At 46.1% G+C, this 25,885-nt stretch overlaps 2 protein-coding genes across 5 annotated transcripts in view; both read left to right on the forward strand.

Annotated features, from left to right (window-relative positions):
- The first annotated feature begins 1,482 nt into the window (after positions 1-1,482).
- Positions 1,483-14,903, forward strand: EXTL2 (exostosin like glycosyltransferase 2). 2 transcript variants are annotated; one of them, XR_013392860.1, is made up of 6 exons: positions 1,483-1,693; positions 5,307-5,380; positions 7,155-7,582; positions 8,788-8,869; positions 9,515-9,585; positions 11,463-11,480. XR_013392860.1 is itself a non-coding variant. In XM_028732664.2 (5 exons), exons 2-5 carry the CDS (start codon positions 5,376-5,378, stop codon positions 11,952-11,954), a joined length of 996 nt encoding a protein of 331 aa, XP_028588497.2. In that variant the 5' UTR covers positions 1,495-1,693; positions 5,307-5,375; the 3' UTR covers positions 11,955-14,903. The 2 variants fall into 2 exon arrangements, 1 of the variants encoding a protein (XP_028588497.2); XM_028732664.2 differs by lacking the exon at positions 8,788-8,869 and having other exon boundaries at positions 1,495-1,693; positions 11,463-14,903.
- An 8,859-nt stretch (positions 14,904-23,762) lies between these two features.
- Positions 23,763-25,885, forward strand: part of CDC14A (cell division cycle 14A) — a 60,941-nt gene continuing 58,818 nt past the window's right edge. Inside the window, exons 1-2 of one of the 3 annotated variants that reach the window (XM_028732666.2) lie at positions 23,763-24,268; positions 24,817-24,907. In XM_028732666.2, the coding sequence (XP_028588499.2) occupies positions 24,154-24,268; positions 24,817-24,907 (206 nt within the window). In that variant the 5' untranslated portion in view covers positions 23,763-24,153. Of the gene's footprint in view, positions 24,269-24,305; positions 24,624-24,816; positions 24,908-25,885 lie in introns of those variants that run through there. The other 2 variants (XM_028732667.2, XM_028732665.2) reach the window with 2 other exon arrangements.

Here is a 25,885-nt window from a genome sequence, read left to right on the forward strand (position 1 = left end):
CATCACAGAGGAGCCAACTCCTAGTGGTCTTCAGCCCCCCAATAAAATATTTGAATGGGACAGCCAACGCCCCCAAAAAGTTGAGGGGTATTGCCATTCAAATGGTGTGTGTGCACCACGTCATGTGAGCGATTAATAATGATGATGATGTCTTTAGGCTATACAGTATGGCTTAAGTTACACACGCACACATATATGTATATAATGTGAGCATAGGACTGCACTGACACCCCAACTGATCTTGCTCCCCCTGATACCAGGGGAGTCCCAAAGACCGGCACAGAACTAAATGTGTCTCTCTGGCCTCAGCTTTGCAGCATCTCTCCTCTCTCTCCAGCCCACCTAGTTGCTTCTTAATCAGCTAATTGCAACCCGCCTCACCCCTCCAAAGTGAAGCAGAGCACTAAAAGGTAAAGGACCCTTGGACGTTTAAGTCCAGTCAAAGGCCACTATGGGGTTGTGGCGCTCATCTCGCTTTCAGGCCAAGGGAGTGGGTGTTTGTCCACAGACAGCTTTCTGGGTCATGTGGCCGGCATGACTAAACCGCTTCTGGTGCAACGGAACACAGTGACAGAAACCAGAGCAGTGCACGGAACCACCGATTACCTTCCCGCCGCAGTGGAACCTATTTATCTACTTGCCCTGGCATGCTTTCAGATTGCTAGGTTGGCAGGAGCTGGTACAGCTATGTGAATAGTCTACAGTCATACCTCGGGTAGAATGTGCTTCTGGTTGAGCGCTTTCGGGTTGCGCTCCACAGTAACCCGGAAGTAACGGAGCGCATTACTTCTGGGTTTCATCGCTCGCGCATGCGCAAACACTCAAAATGGCATCACGCGCATGCGCAGAAGCAGCAAAACGTGACCCGCGCCATGTGCCGTCGCGTCTTATGTTCTATTCAGGATGCGAACGGGGCTCCGGAACTGATCCCATTCACATCCCGAGGTACCACTGTATATGAATAGCTCCTTCAGCAGTTCAAAAAATGGGGGACAGGCATTTCTTCCCTCTGCCCCAACTCGCATACATGGAATCCTAAACTGGGAGCCAGTATTTTGGCACCTTAAAGGATCACCGTGCAAATATGGCAGGATCGCAGCCTAGCAAATCACTAAGAGTTTCTTTTGACCTCTTCTTGTAGAAATTGGAAGGGAAACCCGGGGGTCATCTAGTCCAACCCCGGCAATGCATTAAGAAGCTCTTAGTCATTTGCTAGGCTGCAATCTCAAACAGATCATACATGACAGATGGCCACCCAACTTCAAAATCGAGTGTTTATTTTTTAAAATAAAATCTAACGCCACTCTTTCCAGCCCCCATAGCTATTAGCGATTCTAAAAGCGCGCTGCCCTTAATAACATCCGGAATCCATCAGAGACAGCTGAGATGGAAAATCGCAACAATAACCGAGAGGCGAAGATACAGTTCTGAAGATCCCGCTCTCCAAGAGGCGGGATCTTCTTCCAACAGGAAGCACAACGCACCCAAAAGGGAAGAGATCGCGGGTCTTGGTCCAGCCCCTTTCGCCTTCCTCTCGCGCTGCGATGGATGTTTGCGATCGCAGCTGATTCACCGGGAGAGCGGCTCTAGATCCGCGAGGCTGCGCGTGCGCTCGCTTCCTCGGGAGCCAGCCGCCCGGAATCTCTGTTGTCCCGACGATGTGAAATCCCGGCTTGGCTCCCGTCGATTGCAGGTTAGGCAACCGTGTGAAGCCGCCAACACGCGAACGAGGCCGGCGGCGGCTGCAGAATGTCCTAACCGGGGTCGGGGGCTGGGATTGATGCGGGAGAGAAGCAGCGTTTCATGTTCAGACCGTGGAAGAAGAGACCGAAAGATCTTCTGCATCAAATGCAATGCCTCTTCCTAGCGGCTTATTTTGTGTTTGTTTGGCAGTGTTTGTTTATTGGCTAAGCGGGCGGGTAGATCTGGAGACGATTTTTATTTATTTAAATTTTTTACAAGGCAAGGAAATGGGCTGATGGCCTGCATATTGCACGTGCTGCTGCTTTGAACAGCTCCTAGGATCAGGCAGCGGGTCCCTTTATTGGCAGGGAGCCAAGCCGCACCACCATTGCCTGCAGGATCCATGCTCTTTCATTACTCCGCACCCCCCCCCGCCCTTGCAACTATTGCTTTGCTTAAGGTTTTGTAACAGTAGAAAGGGGGTTGGTGGTTCCCCCCACCCCAAAGTGTGCATGCCCCCCCCCCCGCTTTGAATGCTGTTTTGCCTGCAGCTCGGCAAAACCCGTTTGCAATTTTGCATCTGCAAGCAGCCCCTTGGGATCTCAGATTTAGAAGCCCAAATCTTGTAGCAGGGGATTGCTCAGCGCTGTGTCCCGCTGTGTGCGCTTGGGCTTCAGCCACAATCATATTTGGATAGCCTGAACCCGTCTGTGCGCATTTGGGAACAAGCCCCGTTCAGATCAGCGGGGCCTCGTTCCCAAAGTGTGCAGGGTTCCAGGCTGCAAGTTGGAAATAGCGCTGCGTTTTAGTCACGATGGACCTCCGGGTATAGGACGGTATATAAATTCAATAAATAGAAATAAATAAATGATTGCAAGCAGACTTCTGTGGAAGCGAGCTCCGCGCAGGTCAGGGAACAAGCTGCGCAGTAGAGCTTGCCTAAGATCATACCGAAAGGGTTGTCCAAAACAAGGGATAGATCTGAATTCTACACTGCTCTAGTAGTAGTGCATACCTGTGTGCGAATGCCACTCATATTTAGCCCCCCCTGAAAATGAGACTACGGTTATCTCAAGGTAAAGTATACTCCGTGCTTTTTTTTCAGGGGGTGCTCAAAGGTATACAGTACAGTGGTACCTCGGGTTAAGAACTTAATTCGTTCCGGAGGTCCATTCTTAACCTGAAACTGTTCTTAACCTGAAGCACCACTTTAGCTAATGGGGCCTCCCGCTGTCGCCGCGCCGCCATGATTTCTGTTCTCATCCTGAGGCAAAGTTCTTAACCCGAGGTACTATTTCTGGGTTAGCGGAGTCTGTAACATGAAGCGTCTGTAACCCAAGGTACATCTTTTTTTGTGGGGGTTGTTAAATAGTGTGGCACGTACTGTAGCAACTTCATGGTGAGTCCTGGCACCTATTTTTTTTTGGGGGGGAGCACTGAGTGTGCTTCAGCATAAAATAAAACTATCCAAAAAGCAAGCAGTTGAGATAGATACATGGGAAGACAGAAATGGGGGGGGGGCTGTAAGTACATCACAAGCTAGAATTACCATGTTTTCTGTGCATGAGCAAAGTGCAAGTGCAAACTGCCTGATAGTTCTCACTTTGATGCTTTCCTAGCGCAAGTAGGAGAAATAGGTGCAGAAAGCTGCTGTTAAGCTTGGCAACTTGTTTATGTCTGAACCTGGGACTGTGGTTTGTATTGCTCGGTCCCTGTTCCTGCCAACCTAGCAGTTCGAAAGCACGTCAAGGTGCAAGTAGATAAATAGGTACCGCTCTGGCGGGAGGGAAAACGGTGTTTCTGTGCGCTGCTCTGGTTCGCCAGAAGCAGCTTAGTCATGCTGGCCACATGACCCGGAAGCTGTACTCCGGCTCCCTCGGCCAGTAAAGCGAGATGAGCGCCGCAACCCCAGAGTCGGTCACGACTGGACCTAATGGCCAGGGGTCCCTTTACCTTTACCAAGACAGCACAGATGACTAGCCTTCAAATCTTGTTTGTTGTCGGCTGACGAATCCTGGCTTATTCCGGAGCAGCAAACTGCAGACCCAGGTTCAGATGTGACGGGAAGCCAGGGTTAACTGTTTCCCCCCACCCATGTTGGGGAAGAGCTACTAGGAGCGGTTAGTTAGCGTCGGCATTTGAAATTCACCAGGCCCATTTTGCCTCTGCCTATTGGCCACTTGCAACCAAGTAAAGATGCCCGGGCGCCAAGATGGCGCCACATGTCTCCACCATCTGGAGGTGCAGGCCTGGGGGGCCTTGGATTTTGCCTGTTTTCACACACTAGCAACGCATCCTGTAGAAATCTTTGTCTGTTTTACCTATGCAATCGGAACAGGAACCAAAAAGTCGTATTGAAAAATACGACTTTCGAGCCGTCTGGCCCCAAAAGAACAACTAGACCAGGGGTCTGCAACCTTTAAGACAAAAAGAGCCACTTGGACCCATTTCCGAAGAAAAAACAACCTGGGAGCCGCAAAACCATTGCGACATTTAAAGTATGCGCGCCGCTGCCCTCCAATCTGACAGCGGGTGGGAAGGTGACGTCGGGATGGTGCGTGACTAACACACGCACCACCCCCGTGCGACGTCACAGCCAGTACAGCGCCCGCCACAGTGGGGAGTGTCGGGGTGCACAATGCGCCTCCTCCCCTCACTAGTATCCGCCCCGGAGCTGCGGCAAAGGTGTAAAAGAGCCACATGCGGCTCCGGAGCCGCGGGTTGCAGACCCCTGAACTAGACATTACATTTTGGTGACTGGGACGTGGGTGGTGGGTTAAACCACAGAGCCTAGGACTTGCTGATCAGAAGGTCAGCGGTTCGAATCCCCGCGGCAGGGTGGGGCTCAGTCCCTGCTCCTGCCAACCTAGCAGTTCGAAAGCACGTCAAAGTGCAAGTAGATAAATAGGTACTGCTCCGGCGGGAAGGTAAACAGCGTTTCCGTGCGCTGCTCTGGTTCGCCAGAAGTGGCTTAGTCATGCTGGCCACATGACCTGGAAGCTGTACGCCGGCTCCCTCGGCCAATAAAGCGAGAGGTCACGACTGGACCTAATGGTCAGGGGTCCCTTTACCTTTAACCCTGGTTTAAGAAGCCATTTGACACCTAGCTTATATATCTGAGTTTCTAACACTGGTTAGCATGCACCAGCCCGTGAAGAATAATCCACAATAAGACAGCAACCCTGGTTTAACATGACCTATGAACGTTGCCAATTAGTTTTTCACTTGGGATTGCATTATAGCTAGAAGTGTGATCCTCAACATAGTTGGCTATAACTGTATATTTACAGTGCAGCCTTATAATACCTACTTAGAAATAACTCCCACTGAGATCTGTGGGACTGACTCCTGGTAAATGTATAAAATTGCAGCCTTAGCTGCACAATGTGTGGGACTTACATATAAATGATAGCAGGGCTGCATACATTAGGTGGAAATAATAAGAGGTTTTTATAGCTTGAAGATACAAGTCATTTTCTTTCAGCAATCAAAGAGAAATAGGACAGCTAACCACACAGTACACACATTAGCAAATTTGTTGCCCACATGTTTGCCTGCTGGATGATTTCACAGAAGCCCACCTGCAAGAATGTATTATTGTGAATTATTTCATTTTCCAACAGAGCTAAAGGCTTTCCAAAACACCGTTCCCTGGCACACCAACTAATAACTGTAAAGCTGCCAGTGCAGGAATGAGGTGAGTTCTTGCAACAAATTTATTCCTCTTTTGAAATACTTTACGTAAGTGCTTTTTTGAAATTAAATTATTGCCTGTGCGTCTAACTCCTAGAAGAAGGGAGAAAAATGCTGCTATAAACGTTAGGAAGTGATTATAGGAAATGTTGCTGCTGTGTTACTGAATCGTAGCTTGCCTCCTGGTACCCTTCTTATGTGCCTCAATATCAGATCTGTACTCATATGTGATAATTTTTTATGTAAAGAAAGGAAGTCTGTGTTCCTAAACACACTGCTACCTTGCAAATCATAGTTTCATTTTGTGTATGAGATGTTGTCGCTGATGGCCTGATCCTATAAACCGCTAAATAGCTAAACAGCAACAAAAACCCACACCGAAACCCCATTGTGAGCACACCAGTGGTGTGTACTGTGAATTAGTTGTTTGTTGCTGGGGTATATAGGAATAGGAGCAGAGATCGGTTAAATCTTAATGGACGCTATCACTAATAACTCCAAAATCCACAGTTGGGCAATACCTTTACTAGGACTAAGCACACTATCACAAGAATGTACCAGAACTATTTATCTGGCAAGATGTCACACAAAGCAGTAGGCGACCAGGGAACGGGGAAAATGAAGACATTTTTAAAAATACAAAAATTAGACTGATGGAGTATCCGTAAGGTCAGCTGAATGCCAAGATGGAGGTTGCGGGTTGAAATAGACCCTCCCAGGTGCTACAGATTTCAGGTTTCTGAAATTCCTAGGATTCTGAATGAAGAAGCAATGGCTCTGAGAAGTTTAAGTCCAGCTTGCAACTCAGTTCAGTCCCAAACCTTAACTATGGGAGTTAATAAGTCAGTGATGGGAACATCACATATAGGGCTTTCAGAAGTTCCATTTTTATTGAGCTGTTGTTCGTCTGGCTTCCACAGCATGCCTTTGCTTCATATTAGATCTAGGAGCAGAGCCTTCAATCTAACATTCACAGAAACCAAAGGTTGTTTGCGTTCTGGCTGAGACACGGGGGATTGTGGTTAATTGTGGTACCCAGTAGCTCCCTCAAAGGGGACCTCCACACTGGTTCCAGGAGACCCTCTCTGCTCCACAAAGTGCCTGGTTCCTCTTCTGAGGACTCGGTGTCTAGGCCCAGCTCAGGGCTAGGCTTAACAGAGTATTGCTTAGCATATATCCTTGATGTGGCCAAGTACTGCTCTGAACTTACAAATGAAACAGTTGGCTCATTCCGCTGCTCTTCTCCCAGGTGACATTTATTCACTGATGCATTCTTCCTACTGGTCCGTCCCCCCCCGACCAAGTGTATCTGTTTCCATATGCCTATTGCTTCTTTTTGAATTGGCTTGTGTCTTCATCGATGAGCCTTTGACGTTTCAATTCCCGCATCTGAATTGGATTGTTCTGCTTTTATTGGATTGGAACTGTTACGTTTGCCTAAATGATGCCCTAGTGGCACAAAGGGTTCATGTATATAGGAATGGAGAAGGAATCCATTTTACACAGAGTTTGGTGGCTCTCCAACCTTACTGTTTGTCACATCACAAAACCTCTTGTATTGAGTGCCTGCTTATGTCTGAGCTGGGGGGGGGGGGGGACAAAACATTGTCAAACATTCAGAGACATTGATATGCGATTTAAGACCGATAGCCAATTCTCCACTAACTTGTCAAAATCCACCTGACTTTACTAACCCTTCAATTTTAATTTTGTATTTTGCGAGGCTTGACCATAATTGACTGACTCCCCTCCTTCCTCATTTTTTTTTTTAAATAAAGGTTTTATCACACCTGTAAACTACCTGGAAGAATTATGGGGGTCCGGCTACTTCACTTCTCTTCTGTGGTGATCCTGTTGTTGCTCCTTGTGGCAGGTGCATTAACTGCTTTGCTGCCAAATATTAAGGAAGACAAAATGCTCAATTTGCGGAGGGAAAGAACATCTCAGAGCCAGATCGCCTCGGATTCCTTTACTCTCATTATGCAGACGTACAATCGAACCGACCTTCTGCTGAAGCTTTTGAATCATTACCAAGCTATCCCTCATTTGCACAAAGTGATTGTTGTGTGGAATAACATTGGAGAGAAAGCCCCTGAGGAAATATGGAACTCCCTGGGACCGCACCCCGTCCCAGTTATCTTCAAGACACAGACAGTAAATCGCATGAGGAACAGGCTTCAGGTTTTCCCCGAGCTGGAAACAAAAGGTAATTATTGGTGTGTTTCTCTTTTCCCCCACCCCAGGGACGATTACTGCTTTACACCATCATTCTCACTTTGGGGAGGGTGTTACAGCTAAGTGCTATTTCTCACCATGCATCTTCATCACTTGGTGGCTACAGCATCAAGCGATAACTTCCGTGGGTGAATGCACAATCACAGATCAGATTCTGCAAACAGAATTTCCATGCATCACCTAAAACTACGGATGTTGCAGATCTACAAAATTACTCGTCTAACTGTATTAACTTGTCCAGCTTGTCATTATGAAGCTGGGACACGGTTGGTCTAAACCAGGGGTCTGCAACCCGCGGCTCCGGAGCCGCATGTGGCTCTTTTACACCTTTGCTGCGGCTCCGGGGCGGATACTAGCGAGGGGAGGAGGCGCATTGTGCGCCCCGACACTCCCCACTGTGGCGGGCGCTGTACTGGCTGTGACGTCGCATGGGGGCAGTGCGTGCGTTAGTCACGCACCGTCCCGACGTCACCTTCCCGGTTTTGCGGCTCCCAGTTGTTTTTTCTTCGGAAACGGGTCCAAGTGGCTCTTTTTGTCTTAAAGGTTGCAGACCCCTGGTCTAAACCATCAAGCCTCTTGGGTTTGCCAACCATAAAGTTGGCAGTTCGAATCCTCCTTTTTGACACAGGGCTAGGTGCCAGAACCTCTGTGGTTATGTAGGGTGGAGTTTGACGTTGCACTAAAACCAATGCTGCCATCAGCGTGAGTGGAACAACCTCCTTTTTCTTCCCCCATGTGCTGTTTTGGAGATTCTCCCTATCCCCCGAAGTTTTTTTGAGCGGGGCATGGGAAAGGTGGGGAGGTCAACCCCATTGTGCTAATGGCAGGGGAACAACTTAGTGGAATCCAACTCCTAGTGTCTAGGGCATTTCCCTAGTGCCTAGGACCCTGCAGCTGTAGCGTTCTAGGTACCAAGTAGGATTGAAGGCCTCTTGAAGAAGACACCAGTGAGATTGCCCCCTTATTGCTAATGTTGGAAGAAGCATTCAATCCACTGATGTCCTCGGTGGAGAGATCAGGCAACATGTTCTGGATTTTGGAATCTGCCTCGGAAAGAAAAAAAAGCAAGCAACCCTATTTCCTGGAATTTTTGCTGAGCCAAATTCCAGCTCAAGCCATGGAGTGTTTTTCCACCTTTGCCTAAAACGCAGGTGCTGTTGTTCTTTTTTTCAACAGAGCAGCTTGCACATTCAGTTGTGCGTCAGCAATGGATGAGAACTCAAGCGCTGTACGGGCACTTGTGAACCATCCCTGGAAGGTCAACATTCCTAAGCCTAAGAGCTCTTATGTTGTTGTTGTTTTATGTGGCAGAGAGACATCATCAATTCTTCCTCCGCAGCACCCTCACAGTTCCTGCACTGACCTATCCTGACTCCCTCTCCCCAGCTCCAGTCTTCTGCTTTTCACTCACTCCTTAACAGCAGTTGCTAACATGCTTCTTCTAACACAGCGTTTCCCAAACTTGGGTCTCCAGCTGTTCTTGGACTACAGTTCCCATCATCCCTGACCACTGGTCCTGCTAGCTAGGGATGATGGGAGGTGTAGTCCCAAGGATGTGTGCATATAGAACTGCCCCCTATTGTATAATAGCATGCAAGGGGCTGTTTCACCATCTTCTGCTCACCTTCAGGAAGCACCAGCAAACTCCACATCTCATTTTGGGCACCCTGGGATTTTTCACTTTTTGTTCACGTCACTCAAAGTACAAGATCCTGAGCCTTGAAAACGTTCCCTAGATTGTGGTTCATCTCTCACCATGAAAAGCAAGCAAAGTATTCTGTCCCCCCCCCCCCCAAGCAAGCGTAATCACAGTGAATATTGTTCTAATTTGTCATACGCCTTTTGCTTAGTAATGCCTTTCTAAATGTGTGTTCTCATCAAAATGCATTTTCCCTCTGTTCAGCTGTTTTGATGATGGATGATGATACCCTAGTTAGCGCCCATGACCTAGTTTTCGCTTTCTCCATTTGGCAGGTAATGTCTGCATTTTGCTTTGCATGCCTTGTTTTTAATTGTACTGAATTATTATACAGTACTGTTTTTTGGAGTAAGCACCAAGGAATGTAGAAAGACATAGTTCAGAAAGAAAAAGATTTGTGTTTTCACATGTTCCTAAAAGCAGTGATCCCCAGAGACTGTTAATTTCATTTGTCTACCGCTTTATATTTCTAAGAAAAAAATCTCAAAAAGTAGTTTACAACTTACATTAAAACATCAAATAAAACAAACTTAGAATAAAACATTACAGGAGAAAGTCAACTATAAAGTATACATTCAAAGCAGGAATAATTAGCAGGAAACTAAAATACTGTCTTTAAAGATTTTGAAATAGAGCATTACAAAGAAGGTGAACTACAGAATGCACATTTAACGCAGCAAAGATAACAAAAAAAAATCTTCAAAAGAAAATGTTACTAAAGGAAGTCAAATATGCACATTTAAAACAGCATAATTATCAAGAGACTAAAAATATTACTTTAAGTGAATGGATTGCAAGTCTGTCAAATGGGGGCTGAAGACAGTGGATTAGGTTGAGCTTTGTAGATCAGCATCTTAGAGAGAGAGGGAGAGAGAGAGAGAGAGAGAGATGGGCTTACCAACTGACCACTGCCTCCAGCAAGGCCTCTATTACATCAAATGCAAGCCATTACTGTAGTGATAAAAAGGATATAGGGCACCTGCAGACTTTTTATTGAGCACTTATCATGCTTTGTGTCCATTATGCTATTGGAGAGGTCACACATGATCCTGCTTTCACTGTTTGCACCTACAATTGGAGTTTCAGGGTGGTCACACTGACTTCATTTCCAGTTAGTGCACATCCAGTAACTTGCTTTTGAGATTCCTGACACTTGATATAGTTTTATTTGTTCAAGTGTATTTTTGCAGGGGCGACACTAGGCTTCATTTCACCCAGGCCAAAGACTCAGTTTGGCAGCTCCCCATGCACATTTGTGTACACAGAGAGAGAGAGAGGGAGGGAGGGAGGGGGAGAGGGAGGGAGAGAGAGAGAGAGAGAGAGAGAGAGAGAGAGGGAGCTTCAATGGCGTCCTTCTAGAGGTTTCACCTGGGACAAAAAACCCAGCTAGCCCCCCCCCCCCTTGGCTACGGCTCTGAATTTTGCCTGCTTTTGTTGCTCTGTATCTCCTCTGGATACAGGGACGTGGGTGGCGCTGTGGGTTAAACCACAGAGCCTAGGGCCTGCCGATCAGAAGGTCGGCGGTTCGAATCCCCGCAACAGGGTGAGCTCCCGTTGCTCGGTCCCTGCTCCTGCCAATCTAGCAGTTCGAAAGCATATAACAAAAATACAAGTAGATAAATAGGTACCACTCCGGCGGGAAAGTAAACAGCGTTTCCATGCGCTGCTCTGGTTCGCAAGAAGCGGCTTAGTCATGCTAGCCACGTAACCTGGAAGCTGTACGCCGACTCCCTCGGCCAATAAAGCAAGATGAGCGGCGCAACCCCAGAGTCGGCCACAACTGGACCTAATGGTCAGGGGTTCCTTTACCTTTTATCCCCTCTGGACAATGGGAAAACATCTCGGAACAAACTGAAGCAGAAAAATTCCACCACTATAGCACTACTATTGTGTCAAGAACACCAGCCAGGAGGAACCCTAAATGTTCGTTAGTATCTGCCCATTTTATGGGCTTGTGAATTGTACCCACTAGGAAGTCTAATCAGATGGCGATGTGTTAACAATTCCCTTTGATTCAGTGCATGAAAGCGTTCAGTTTATTGTCAATTCTTCTGCTTAGTCTCTTCCCGATTGGTTATAGGATCCTCTGTGATCATTCGGAACGAGGCTCCGAATGAACCGTCGTATAATAATATTTTCTTTTTCTTTCCAGCAATTCCCAGATCAGATAGTGGGTTTTGTTCCTCGAAAGCACTTGCCCAGCTCTTCGGGGATATACAGTTACGGAAGCTTCGAACTGCAGAGTCCTGGCAATGGCAATGGAGACCAGTATTCCATGATTCTCGTAGGAGCTGCCTTCTTCAGCAGTGAATACCTCGAACTCTTTCAAAAACAGCCTGAAGCTGTGCACGCCATGATAGACGAGACTCAGAACTGTGATGATATTGCCATGAATTTCTTAGTGGCCAAACATACTGGGAAGCCCCCGGGCATGTTTGTGAAGCCAGTCGACATCAGGAATTTGGAGAAAGAGAGTAACAGCGGCTATTCTGGAATGTGGCATCGGGCAGAGCACTTACTCCAGAGGTCCTACTGCCTCAATAAATTGGTTAGTATCTATGGCAACATGCCCTTGAAATACTCCAACATCATGATTTCTCAGTTTGGCTTTCCAAACTATGCTAATCACAAGAGCAAAATGTAAGGACGCGATGCAAGGAAATGCTTGACGTGCTTCCCAGCAATTCAAACGGTGAGCTAAACAGAGAAGGGCGTACCTTATTCGGAGCTTGTGTCTGCAAAAGGTCTGGTAGAGGTCTGGTAGAGCATTCCTTCTCTCTGCTCAGCATGCAAAAACCTTCAGTTGGAATAGAAACAGCAAATAGTCTTGTGGCTCCTTAACAACTCACAAATTTATTGCGGCCTAAGCTTTTGTGGACCGCTGTCCACCTCATCTGTCCTATCAAGTGCTGTCCTGAGTTACAGGTATATATATATATCTTCAGTTGGCTTTGTCATTTATCACTCGCTCAGTAGCCAGTCGCCAAACTACCCGCATGAAGATACGAGTATGCCGTAAATACAGGTGCGTTTGCGTGATCAGTGTCGCTAATACATCTCCTCTAGCCGAAGTTGAAAGTCTGCAGGAAAATGTATTACTTGCCAACCTCACCACATAGATATGTGTCAGCATTTGTGACCTGAAAGAAGGAACCAGTTTTCATAAAGTTTCCCCAGCAGTCCTTATTCATCAGGGGCTAGCAGGCCAGTGGCTATTTGCAAGTCTCTGTGTGATGCTTCATTTGCAGACCGTACTCCAGTGTTGCTTGTAAGAGTATAAGAAGTGTCCTCTACCATCAGGCCAGAGTCCCATCTAGTCCAGCACCCTGTTCTCACAGTGTCTCACCAGATGCCTATGGGAAATCCGCAAGCAGGACAGGAGCACAACAACACCCTTATGCTCCCAAGCAACTGGTATCCATAGACATACCACCTCTGATGCTGGAGTCAGAACATAGCCATTATGACTACTGGTCACTGATAGACAAATTCATTGAAGATTGGGCTAACCCCCTTTTGAACCCTTCCAAATTGGTCGCTATAACTACACCTTGTGGAAGTGATTTCCATATTTTTAACCACCTGTTGTGCAAGGAAGTCCTTCCATTTGCCTGTCTTGAACAGTAGCGTAGCAGCAAATTCAGAAGTCCTTTCATGATAGTCGCAGCCAATCGTGAACAAGGTTCTAGAATTATACTGTCATCTTATTATGATACTATAAAGAACGATTAGGGATGCAGTACAATGATCTGTGCAGATCTCTCTGTGCTGCCCTTCAGCTAGGTCTTCTAGGTGCTGTGCACATACATGGGCAAATGATTTGCCGTGCTGCAATATCTTATTTTGGAGGGACTTGGTTTGTGTTTTTCTTGAAGTTCCATTGTACATATCGGAACATGCGCACCATAACCTTGAAACTGAAGCACCTTTTGTTTTCAGTGTTCCTAAATGCTTAGCTTTGGAGCATATAGAACAATTCGGTGTTCTCGCACACCTTCTCAAGAGGCATATATCGTCCAAAACCAGTTTGAGGTCCGTATCATGGTATCGGTTTCATAATTTTTGACCTGGCATTATATCATGAATCATGGTGTGTGTGTGTGTGCACGCTATGCAAAATGTAGGAAAAACCGTGAAGCCAGCCAATGCCTCTGCATAGCTCCATCCTTATTTTGGACATGATGATGATGACGTTAAGATACATCAGTAGATCATGATGTTTAGCCGGTGATATATCATGATGTTGAAAACCAGATATCGCCCAGCCCTACTTAAGAGAGACCCTAATAGCCAATCCTCAGTGGATGACTCTCCTCCTTTGTGCTGATTGGAGCCAATCAAAGGATGAAAAGACTTCTTAGTGGCTAAAAAGCAGCCCTTTTGTGCTGATTGGGCACCTCTAGGATGTTGGAGACAAGACACCCTATTGGGGCCCAATAGGGCTTTGACCCCAGACCACTACACTTCTGGTCCTGTATCTTCCAACATTCCTCTTCATTGGATAGCCCTGAAGTTCTAGTATTATGACAGGAAAAAGGGAGGGGAGATTTATCCCTCTTCACTTTTTCCACACACAAACTCACTTTTCTAAACCAAAATACATTTCTCCTCCAAAATAAAAGAAATAAATAGTAGGTCCAACTCTTCAAAGCCAATCCGCACATTGCTTCGCTTGTGAGGTCTTTCTCCTCTGCTCCCTTGAATGTATTTGCTTTAGCAACACCTGTTTGCACGTTGAGATCACTTTGCTGTACCTCTCAAGCCAAGGGCTGCAGGGAATTGTTTGCTGAGTTTTCAGATTCTGGCATAACTAGAGGAACATCTCCAGGCTCGTACAACTTGTGCTTTGCTTGCTGTACTTGAGTTTGAAATGTTCCCGTGTCTCTCAACGCAAGGGAGAGATGAGGACCAAAATGCAGTTTCAAGCTTGGGTCTCTTCCAAAAATCCCGTGAAGGCCAGCTAGGTGGAAATCTTTGCAGGGAAATCGGAGAGCAAGACGGGGAGAAGTCAGCACAACAGAGAGACGTAACGAAAGCAGGAGGGGAAGGATTTCTGGGTCACTGTCTTCTTCTCTTATGTCACTTTGCGTTCAGTTACATACATGCCACTGGAGCCGTGGCTTGGAAGCCAGGGTGTCCCTATGTGCACAGCCATGGGTGGTGGTTTATTTTCTTTGTTAACAGCACCAACACTCCGCAAACATACGAGCTACATTTTTAACCTCCACGATGTTTAAACACACATTTAGTGTTCAGAACAGATGTGCTGCACTTAAAAATGGGGGGACATCCAGTTGTAGACATGAAGATCTCTTGACTTGATCAGCGGGGTCAAGTGTGCCTAAGCCTGTTGAATTGCAGCCCACATCCACAGTGTATATCAGCTACAATGGTGGCCTTCCTGCAACTTGCAAAAATCTAAACCTTGCCTACATACACCGCAAGACCCGCTGCAAAAACAGCAACATGCATTAAGCATCTGATAGGTTACACCCAAGCTGTAGATCAATTGCATTTCTTTGTGCGGTGCCACAAGTGTGTGTTCAGTGCCACGCAGATGTCTGAAATTAGCCTATTGCTTCCGTCAGGAATTTTAGAAAACGAAAAACCTTGTTCCCAAGCTCTGGAATTAGAGCTGTGCTGCCCTGTATATTAAGGTGCCATATTTTCTACTTCCATTCATTCAAATAAGCTTACTTTTAGGTCAGAGTGTTGCGTTTTTGTTTCTGTACTCCGTTCAAAAAATGAGCCAGTAATGTACTGCGGTGTTGAAAATATTTCTATTAGCGAACACAGTAGTGGCAGCTAGTTGCAGATGTGGCTGTCTAGTTTGATTGTATTTGATGAAAACTCTCTTTTTCTCTTCCCCATCCCTCAAGTTTTCTGTGTTTTGCTCTTTTATATTCACATGCGGTTGGGTTGTGTGTGTTTTGTTTTGTTTGTTCTTTATTTTCTAACCCAAGAAAAGTAAATAAAGATGTGTAATGATGGGAGTGTCATGTGGTTATTGGGCAAAAGAAACTTGGATGGAAAGCAGGCTGACTCTTCTGCACCTGTTTACCTACTGAATTAAAGGGAGCTTAAGGTAAAGGTAAAGGGACCCCTGACCATTAGGTCCAGTCGTGACTGGCTCTGGGGTTGCGGCGCTCATCTCGCTTTATTGGCCAAGGGAGCCAGCGTGCAGCTTCCGGGTCATGTGGCCAGCATAACTAAGCCGCTTCTAGCGAACCAGAGCAGTGCACGGAAATGCCGTTTACCTTCCCACTGGAGCGGTACCTATTTATCTACTTGCACTTTGATGTGCTTTCGAACTGCTAGGTTGGCAGGAGCTGGGACCGAGCAACAAGAGCTCACCCCGCCGCGGGGATTCAAACCGCCAACCTTCTGATCAGCAAGTCCTAGGCTCTGTGGTTTAACCCACAGCGCCACCCGGGTCCCTTACAGGGAGGGCTTACTTCCAAGTAAATGTGCATAGGGTTGCAGCTGTGCAACCTGATCGGAAATCAGTGAACCCTAGTTTTGAAAGATTGTGCAAGATAACTTAAAAGTAAAGTGCAATCGTTCTCGAGTATGTATAGCACTGTACACCCCCATGCTTATTGCAACATTCCCACCACTGGGATGCTGATTTACACACACACACCCATCACTTCAAACATATGAGAAGGCAAGATAGACTATTCATAAATGAAAACAATTGGTCCAGGGCCATACACAGCTACATAGACACGTGGATTGATCTCACCTTTGCTGGCAGATATGTTATGTTCAATCAAGGCTTAGCTCCAAACCTGTGAGATGAGATGCATTGATGAACTGGCCAAGATATTTCCTGACAAGGACAATCTGACATTCACTGCTTGGATTTTTCCAGAGATCGTTAAAAAGCTGTTTCATCCCCAGGAGACACTTAATGCAGCCAGATTCATTGGGTAGCCTTCCAAAACAGAATACTGTAGTGAGCTGCCATGCATATTTCAGGTAGAGTTCACCCTTTCAGCTCTTGCCACGGTTTTCTGGTACCTTCTACAATATGCCTGCATTAGTACTGTCGTCAGCGGCTCTTGCAGAGCAGCAAGAGGCACTCTCTTAAAATAGTGCATTTCCTTTACCACTGAACAACCACAGCCAGGGAAGTACAGTTTGAATGTGAGTTATGGACGTGGAAAATCCCAGTTAAAAGGCCAGACCTGCTTTGATGGGTTGTGCGCTCTGACGAATCTGCTTTACAACATTGTAAGGCTGCAGTCCTATACCCACATTGAGGAGTAAGCCCCCCACCCCCAAACTCAATCGGACTTACTTTTGAGTAGGCATGTATAGGATTGCATTGTAAGCCACTGGTTTAAACTCTGCAGAGGAAGGAAGTATGCAAATTCAAATAAACAAAGGACGCATTTGCACAATGCATTTAAAGCACTATCATGCCACTTTAAACAAGCATGGCTTTTCCCAAAGAATCCTGGGAGTTCTAGTTTGTTAAAAGTGCTGAGAGTTGTTAGGAGACGCCCATTCCCTCGCAAAGCTGAAGTTTCTAGAGTGGTTTGACAATCAACCCCTCCCAAGAAATCTGGAAATAGTAGCTTTAGGAGGGGAATAGGGCTCTCCTAACAACACTTTGCACCCTTAACAAACTACAACTCCCAGGATACATTGGGGAAAGTCAGGCCTATTTAAAGCGGTATGATTTCTGCTTTATATGCATACTGTAGATGAGGTCATAAGGAATCCCTTTTACCTATAATAAAGAGCAGAGCTTGTTTGCCTTACTTATAAGGATGGAACTTGGATGCTTGATCCTCAGCTGCAATCTTTTACACCAATTAAATGACACACACAGCGGATTAAGTTGTTGAGACTGAGCATTTCTTGAGCTCAGTGAATGAGTTGGGCATAATCCCAAAGGCGGGGACAGGAGAATGTGGCATAGCCTCTTTCATAAGTCCAGGGAAATGTTTTCCTGTGTAATCCCGTTGACCCATATTTAGGTATGAAAATAATGGAGGTAGAATGATTTTCCTGTGGCCCACTACTTAAACAGCTGTCGCTATTTTTGACCTGCCAGAAAACAAGTTCCTGGTTCTTCATCTGATATGACGACTCCTTTGCTGAATTTTTTCCATTTGGCCAGCAGATGTCGCGCTTAGGAGTTTTTATACTAAATGTCACCAACACTACAGAGGGCTTAGCTGAAGTGTGAGAAGATATATGCATAGTTGTAGGATTATGCTGCAAATGCTATGTGTTGGTCAGTGTGCACTGATCTACACACACAAAACAAATTCACACACAGGCGTCTTCCACACGGGCCAACACCAATGCCACTCAGCGAATGCAGCTTTCTCCCAGTTGAAGTGCAGAGTGAGGACAAGGACGTTTGCATGGAAACCAAAATGCTTGTTTACAAAGCTATTGTACTACCAACCTTACTGTATGCTTGTGAAACATGTACCACTTATAAATGCCATCTCCAGTTCCTCGAAAGATTCCATCAACGGTGTCTCCGAAAAATTTTACACGTCACTTGGGAAGATAGGCGAACTAACACCAGTGTACTCTGAAAGAAACAAAGATCACCAGTGTCAAAGCAATGATTCTTCAACATCAACTTCATTGGACTGGTCATGATGCCTGATTATTGTCTGCCAAAGCAACTACTCTCTTCCTAACTTAAATATGGAAAGCATAATGCTGGTGGTCAACAACAGAGGTTTAAAGACTCCCTCAAGACTCTCAATCTTAAAGACTCTCTCAATCTTAAAAAAATGTAGTATAAACACCTATAATTGGGAAACACTGGCCTGCGAATGTTCCAATTGGAGAACAGCCTTTACCAAAGACGTTGTAGACTTTGAAGATGCTCAAGCTCAGGATAATAGGGAGAAACATGCTAAGAGGAAGGCATGTTTGGCAAACCGTCACCATGATCAACTCCCGCCCGGAAACCTATGTCCTCACTGTAGAAGGACATGTGGATCTAGAACTGGCCTCCACAGTCACTTACGGACTCACTGTTAAGACTATGCTCATCGTAGACAATCTTACTCGGCTACGAGTGATTGCCAAAGAAGAAGAAGAGATAGATGATAGATAGATAGATAGATGATAGATAGATAGACAGACAGACAGACAGACAGAAATATAGGAAACATAAAGGATCATTATCCAAAGTCTAGCATAATCAAGAGACTATATAGTTCCAAACACTATTTTAAAAAACACACACACACACACACACACATATATATATATATATATATATATATATATATATATATAATTTCACAGTAGACTGTTTCCTTTAACAGATAGGTTACAAATGGAATATTGTTGCCAGCTCATATTGACAGCAGATCAATCAGAAACAAGCATCTTCATTTGCTGCTGCCTTGATCAAGTGCTGAATAAACAACATGTATGATAAATTCCCACATAAATGAAATTTGAGGGGAACCATGTTTGAGAAAGAGGAGACGTCTAGTAGAGATGAGTGGGGGGAAAGCATCGAAAGACTGCAAGTAACAGATAAACAAGCAATGCAAAGGCTTTCCTAACAGTAATCCACAACTAGCTGGACCAGCGTTTCCCAAACTTGGGTCTCCCGCTGTTTTCGGACTACAACTCCCATCACCCCTAGCAGGACCAGTGGCCAGTGATGATGGGAACTGTAGTCCCAAATCAGCTGGCAACCCAAGTTTGGGACACCCTGAGCTGGATTTTCACTGGCGTAGCCTGACGTGTTGCGAGGTCATTTACTTCTGCCTGGAGTAGACTTGATATGGTGGGAGGGTTTTTTCACCTGAGCCCGATTCACAGGCCAATCAGATCCAATGGAAGCCCGGAACTTGTGAACGATAGGCTGTCCTTAACTTGGGGGTGGGGTTATAAGGAACAGGTTAGTTCCTTCTAGTTTCTAACTGTCATTGTGGTCCCAAGAGTCCGGGAGCCCAAAGAGTAAGGTGAGGTCCTGGTCATTTTATAATGGCAATTCCCTATTTTTTAATGTTTGCACAAACTCTCACCTGGTCACAACACCCAAGGTCTCAGTACCCTCCTATAGCACTGGTTGGGGATCTTTCCTAGCTGTGCCGTTGTATCAATAACACTTCTGGCTGTTATTTATTTTCAGGAAAATATTAATGTGTCTGGGAAGGCTATGCAGGATGAGAAAGGGGGGCATTCATAAGATTGTATCATTTATTATTACAGTATATATCCAGGATAGCTAGCATATCCTAGGTTTTATTTTCTCAGTAACTTTAGAACTACTTCCTTACCCAGCTTTTAATAGGTTAGTCACATTGGCAACCTCCCACCATAGCATTGCTTTGGACAACTTCACCTGCATATGTCACTTATCCCCACACTATGGAAAATGTCTCTTATTGACATTTATTTGCACATCAAGCTGCTGAGTGCTGAGACAGGACGGGCTTTTTGGGTTGGCTAGAAATCCTCTATTTTTAACACTTTAACCACTGCAACTATATACCAAAAAGTGAATTAACTATGGAACCACCCATATATAAACATATGGAGCAGATGAGGCCAAGGTTATGACTGTATGTTGTAACTAACAATTGAAAACTGGAAGTGCCAAATATATATATATATAGCGGTTTACATGGAGGATTTGCATATACAGTACAAACTCCAGTGTTTGTGAACATGTCTGTGCAAGATGGTCTAATTATTTATGTGAAAAAACTCCTCACACTACCCAATGGCGAGAACCCAAAGCACATCTTCACATACCTGAGACTAAAGAACACCAATACCATTATTATTATTATTATTATTATTATTATTATTATTATTATTATTATTAACATGTGTTAGCTGCTCTGCTGCACTTGTTTTCATGTTATAAGAGTTATAGGACTCTATCAGACATTCTCTTTGCACTTGCTATGTCTTTCATGCTTCTATCAAAGCTACAACCCGTCTTCTAATAAGAAAACAGATGCATCAGCAAGGCTGGCATTCTTGGGCAGCTGAGGAGAGCCCACTCCGAATGCCTGCCCTGGGCTCCCCCTTTTCATTATTTCCTAGACAGTGGCGGGGAAAGGGGAGTGGAGGAAGCCCTTTCACATTTGCTCATCAGTCTCTTTATAACCACCATTGTGATGTGAAGGTTATTATCATGGGTTACTGAAGCTATGCCTTCAGCAAATTCTGAGTTATGTGCAAAGTCCAGACCATCTGAAATGGTTCAAGCTTCTCTTCACGTAAACACATTTTATAGGAGCTGATCCTTTCTCACTACACTTGTTTTTGACAGTAGCTTCTTGCATCTTAGCACTTCCTGCTCTGCTTTACATATATTGGGTAATGTTCTGCAGCTTTAATGGGATTGTAAAAGGTGTCACATGAAATAATGGCACAGAACAGATGGGTATCATCGTCTGTTACAGCCTACAGGTAGAGCCAACAGGGAATTGCTTTTTTGTTGTACTAGGACTTGCCAATCAGAAGGTGGGTGGTTCAAATCCCCATGATGGGGTGAGCTCTTGTTGCTCGGTACCTGCTCCTGCCAACCTAGCAGTTCGAAAGCACACCAAAGTGCAAGTAGATAAATAGGTACCGCTCCAGCGGGAAGGTAAATGGCGTTTCCGTGCGTTGCTCTGGTTTGCCAGAAGTGGCTTAGTCATGCTGGCCACATGACCTGGAAGCTGTACACCGGCTCTCTTGGCTAATAAAGCGAGATGAGTGCCGCAACCCCAGTCAGACATGACTAGACCTAATGGTCAGGGGTCCCTTTACCTTATGTTGGCTGAGTAGCTTTCCTTGCTCTTTAGTTCTGAATGTGGACACAGAAACAGGTGGTTTATTTTTTGTGATCCTGAGGGTGTGTATGTGTTGGTAATGAAGCTCATGTACAGAGGAAGCTACTGTTACTTCAGTATGGGTTAAATCTGATTAACAAGATTCTTATGAGGCCAAGGCTGTAATCCTAAACAGAATTGTGTGGGAGTAAGGCCCACGGAATCCAGGAATCGGCTTCTGAAGAAACATGCAGAATTGCCTTGTACAGTCTCAGATTTACACATTAAAGAAATGGTCATGGCTATTTGCTTACGTTGGCAAAAAGCCCACTGATCAAAGTGAAACTTGTGTCTACGTTAATCATGCCTAGAATATGGTTTTGCTGTAACTGAGATGGAAAGTCCCTGTTAAAAATGTCACCTTGGCCACAAACTCGCCCAATCTCCTTAAACCAGCTCCTATTTGTCTGTCTCAATAGCCTACTTCGTAAGGTATTACAGTAGGAGCTCTGGATTGCCTGAAATGTGCTATATAAATGCCAAACATGCCTTGACAGGGGTTGAGAAACCCAGTCTTTTGTCTTCCCACCATTAATCTAGGGCAATTGTTTTATGTATTTATTTTGTGTTTTGAATGAGACTTGCTTCTAAGTGAACATTCGCAAGCTCATGACCCCCTTTCCTTTACCCTTTGCAGCCACAAGCCTGTGTGCATTTTCCTGGAAGCTTCTTCTTCTTCGGCAATCCTTCGTAGCCGAGTAAGATTGTCTTCCATGAACATGGTCTTAACAGTAGTCTGTAAGTGACTGTGGAGGCCAATTATTCCTTCCATACGTCCTTCCACAGTGGGGACATTGGTTTCCAGATGGGAGTTGATCACGGTGAGGGTCTGCCAAACATGCCTTCCTCTTAGCACATTTCTCCCTTTCATCCTGAGTTCAAGCACCTTCAAAGTCCACGATGCCTTTGATAAAGGCTGTTCTCCAATTGGAGTGCTCGCAGGCCAGTGTTTCCCAATTGTCGGCGATTATACTACATTTTTTTATGTTCATCTTGAGAGTATTTAAACCTCTTTTGTCACCCATTGGCATTATGCTTTCCATTTTTAAGTTCGGAATTGAGTAGTTGCTTTGGAAGACAGTAATCAGGCATCCGAACAACATGACCAGTTCAACAGTCAATGTTGTTATAGGAATTCTAAGATCTCAAATGTAGAATAAATGTTGATAATTGCACAAGGTAAACATGCATGCATAAGTATATAAACCACATCTGCAATAGTACAGGAGAGCAACCCAAAGGCCATCTTGGCTCTCCTAAAGACTCTAAATATTTCCTCCTTACTCCCCTTTGTCTGAGAAAACTAGGCAGGTAGCAATCAGGGGAAGTTCCTGATATTTCTATGATATGCTATTTCTATGAACCTCCTTTGTATTAATTGCCATGATTTGCCCTGATGCTCTGTGTTGAGGGATGTCTGACGGGCATCCTGGTTGTCTTATGAAACGCTAATGTTTTGTGTAAATTGTGTCTGGAACCATGTAAAATTTGCTAAATCCTCAGGAATATCACCCCTTGGCCTGCCTGAGCCACAGCAACCCACCTTATGGGTGATGCAATTTCTGACCATTTGTAGAGGGGATGTCCTCCTTCTCCACGCCAAAATGCAAACCCTTTAAAAAGATGTTTCTTCTGGGCTCTGCTCTGGGTCTCTCTTGCCTCCTTGCTAGGAGAGGAGGGAACTCCGTTGCAACAGAAAAATGAAGATCTGCCTTGCTTTCGCTGCCCTCTGACCTCCATCCATTCATCTCTGACCGATCCTGGACTTGGGGGACTCAGCCCTTGGGAAGATGGGCAGCAAAAGCCAACCACCCCTATTTTTCTATATCAATATTGAAGAAGCATTGCTTCGCCCCGGGGATGGATCTTTGCTTCCTGGACGGTAATACAACTTGAGCTTCAGGCTCGATTGGGATGGTTATGGGGGGTCGGCATTCCCCCCACCCAATTTTTTTATTGGTTTTCACAACATTATAAACAAACAAACACATAAAACAATCAAACAAAAATCATAGCCTTATTAAAAATGACACTTATTAACATTGTTAAGTGACTTCCTCGCTTCCCCTTGGTTGAATTTCATTGCATATCCTTTTAACGGTTTTCCAAATCACAGTTCTTAAAAAAAACAACTTAAACATTAACATCCTTAGATCTTCACATTATGAAATTGAACATATTAATTCATCACTTTAATAAAATCCTAAGCCAATTAAGTATCTGCAAGCTGTTTTCAGTTAATTTAACTTAACATGTTTAACTAAGTAATCATTAAATTGAGAGGGGGACGGCATTAGTTGCACTGAACGGCGGGGACCGACTCCGGAGTGAAGGTTGCGCCCGATCCTCACAACAACAACAACCCACTGAACGAGGCGGCCTCTGACTAAACTCGCGTAGGCCCGGTGCCTCGGCCCGCCGGCTTTTGGAGGGATTTTCGGTCTAAAGTGGAAAGAAGGAGCGGCCTCCCAGACCGCCCCGCTCCCCTGGCAAGGCCCGAGGCTCGGAAGCGGCCGGGCGGGAAGAGCCCTGAGGTAAAAGCGCGCGCGTGTAACAAAGCCCTGGTAACGCGGTTGCTACCGCCGGCGCCGGCTGCTTGGTAACGGCGCGCTGCCCCTTTAAGCCGCCGGAGGGCGGGACGGCGGCGAAGGAACCCCTTCCACGCCACCCCGCGCCCTCCTCCCTTCCCCTCAGGCCGGCTCCGTGCTCCTTTCCACCGCCACTCGCGGCTTGCTGCTGCTCGGGGTGGGGTGGCCGCCGTCGCCGGAGCAGCGCCTCGCCGGCCGGTTGCCTCCCTGAGGCGCGCGCGCGCACCTCGCATCCCATGCGGGCGGCGGTAGCCGCACAAGTCCAGAGCCAGCCAGGCGGCGGCGGCGGCGGCTGCTGCCCGTTCCCTCAGCATGCCGCGTCGCTGCTGCTGGCGCCTCTGAGTCCGGCCGAGCGGCTGTCCGGCCGCCGCCGCTGCCGCCCAAGACGACGACGACGACGGAGAAGCCGCCGCCGTTCCGGGAGGCACTCATGAGCTCGGAGGCGCCTTCCCGCGCAGCCACGCAGCTCCGCGCCCTCTTTCGCATGGAGCCGGCTCCGCCCGCCTCGTCCGAGCAGCTGCTGGGAGCCTCGGAGTTCCTCAAAGGTGAGGCGGCGGCGGCGAGGAGGGGTCTCCCCTCCCCGAGTAGGGGTTGCCCTCCCGTCATATAAAGGAAGGGGGCGCGACGCAACAACTGCCCCCCCCCACCGGCTGGCCCGGGAGCGCCTGGCCCGGGGCGGGGGTGAGAACCGCCTCTTTCCCCGGGGCGAAGTTCGGCGCGCGCCCGGAGCGAACGCGAAACCCCCCTCAGTCCCTGCGGGAGAAGCTGCTTCGGGGGGAGCCCTTGCAATACCCCCAAATCGCGAGGCGGGCGGCAAGGGTCCCCCCGTCGGCGGGAGGGGAAGGAGAGTTATGGAGGAGGCGGAGACGTCGCCGCCCAGCTGCGAAATCTTGGTGGCAGGTAATGCTTGCTCCGGAGTGAAACCCGATCAAATGCGTAGGGTTGATTCTTTCTTTTTTCTTCTTTTTCTGCGGGGGGACAAGCGACTCTCCCTGCCCGCTTTGAACTAACACCCAAGTTCCAGCTAAGCAGCGGGACGTATAACTTGAAGATCTTCCTTCATGGTCTCCCTTTCTTTTCTTTTTTATTGCAGACAGACTATATTTTGCTACTTTACGAAACCGACCCAGAAGCACAGTAAACACGCACTATTTCTGTACGGATGAGGAGCTTGTTTATGAAAAGTAAGTTCGTATCTTTTCTGCTGTTGTTTTAAAAAAAATCCTCCCTCGCTTTTCTGTTCACTTTCGTTTTCAGCGTTGTTGGTCCACCCCCCCCCCCCAGCTTGTCGCCAAGTGATTGGGAAAAGCTTGGGGGAAGAGGGGAGAACAAACTTAAGTGAAATACTTCAGTGTAAGTTAGCGGTATATGTGGCCAATTGGTTGTTTTTATCAAACCAGTCCTTGAGACTTAATTGCATTTTAGTTGTATTTTAAACAGAAAATGGGCGCCCCCTTCCCCCACCTCCGGTTTCCTGCTTTTTTATAAAATGGATTCTACTGTGGCCATAGGTCTCTGTGTAAAGTATTATTCTCAAATCGAATTCACATCTTAAAGAAGAAGCCTGTTGTAGCTGTCCGCAAATGTTGGGTTAGAAGTATTTTCTCTACAATTCGATGAAAAAGCAAAACATTGTAGATGCACGACTGATCTACAGATCTGTTAAGTGCATGCTAGTGGTTAGCAATGAATATATATTGAGTTTGCAGCATTAAATGTGCTCATTCAGTTTTATGGTAAGTGAACCTCAGTTCACTGAACTTTGGAGCATGGTTGTTAAAATCATTACTTCATCAAGCTGCTCTTGTGACTGTGTTTTTGTACACTGTGATTAATTCTGCCTGCTGATTGATACTTTCTGGGATGAAACAAGCACTTCAGGAGTTTAGAGAATAACAAGAAGAGCTTTTAAGATAGTATCTTTCTTTTTACACTGCCAACTTTGGTTGCAGCACTGCCTTCCCCCTCCCAGCAATTTCTCTCTCTGATGTAATTTAGCCATGGAGTTTGGGCACTGAAAATTTACAGATGAAAGGGAGGGATTTGCATTAAAGTTGTTGCTAAATAATTCTACTATAATAGAAGCTTGAATCTACTTCAGTAGTCAGTAGCAGCATAACAAAATGGAAATAAAATAAATGAAGGAAGGCTCAAAACCTTCG

This window comes from Podarcis muralis, chromosome 5, assembly GCF_964188315.1.
Source record: "Podarcis muralis chromosome 5, rPodMur119.hap1.1, whole genome shotgun sequence".
NCBI classification, from domain to species: domain Eukaryota; kingdom Metazoa; phylum Chordata; class Lepidosauria; order Squamata; family Lacertidae; genus Podarcis; species Podarcis muralis.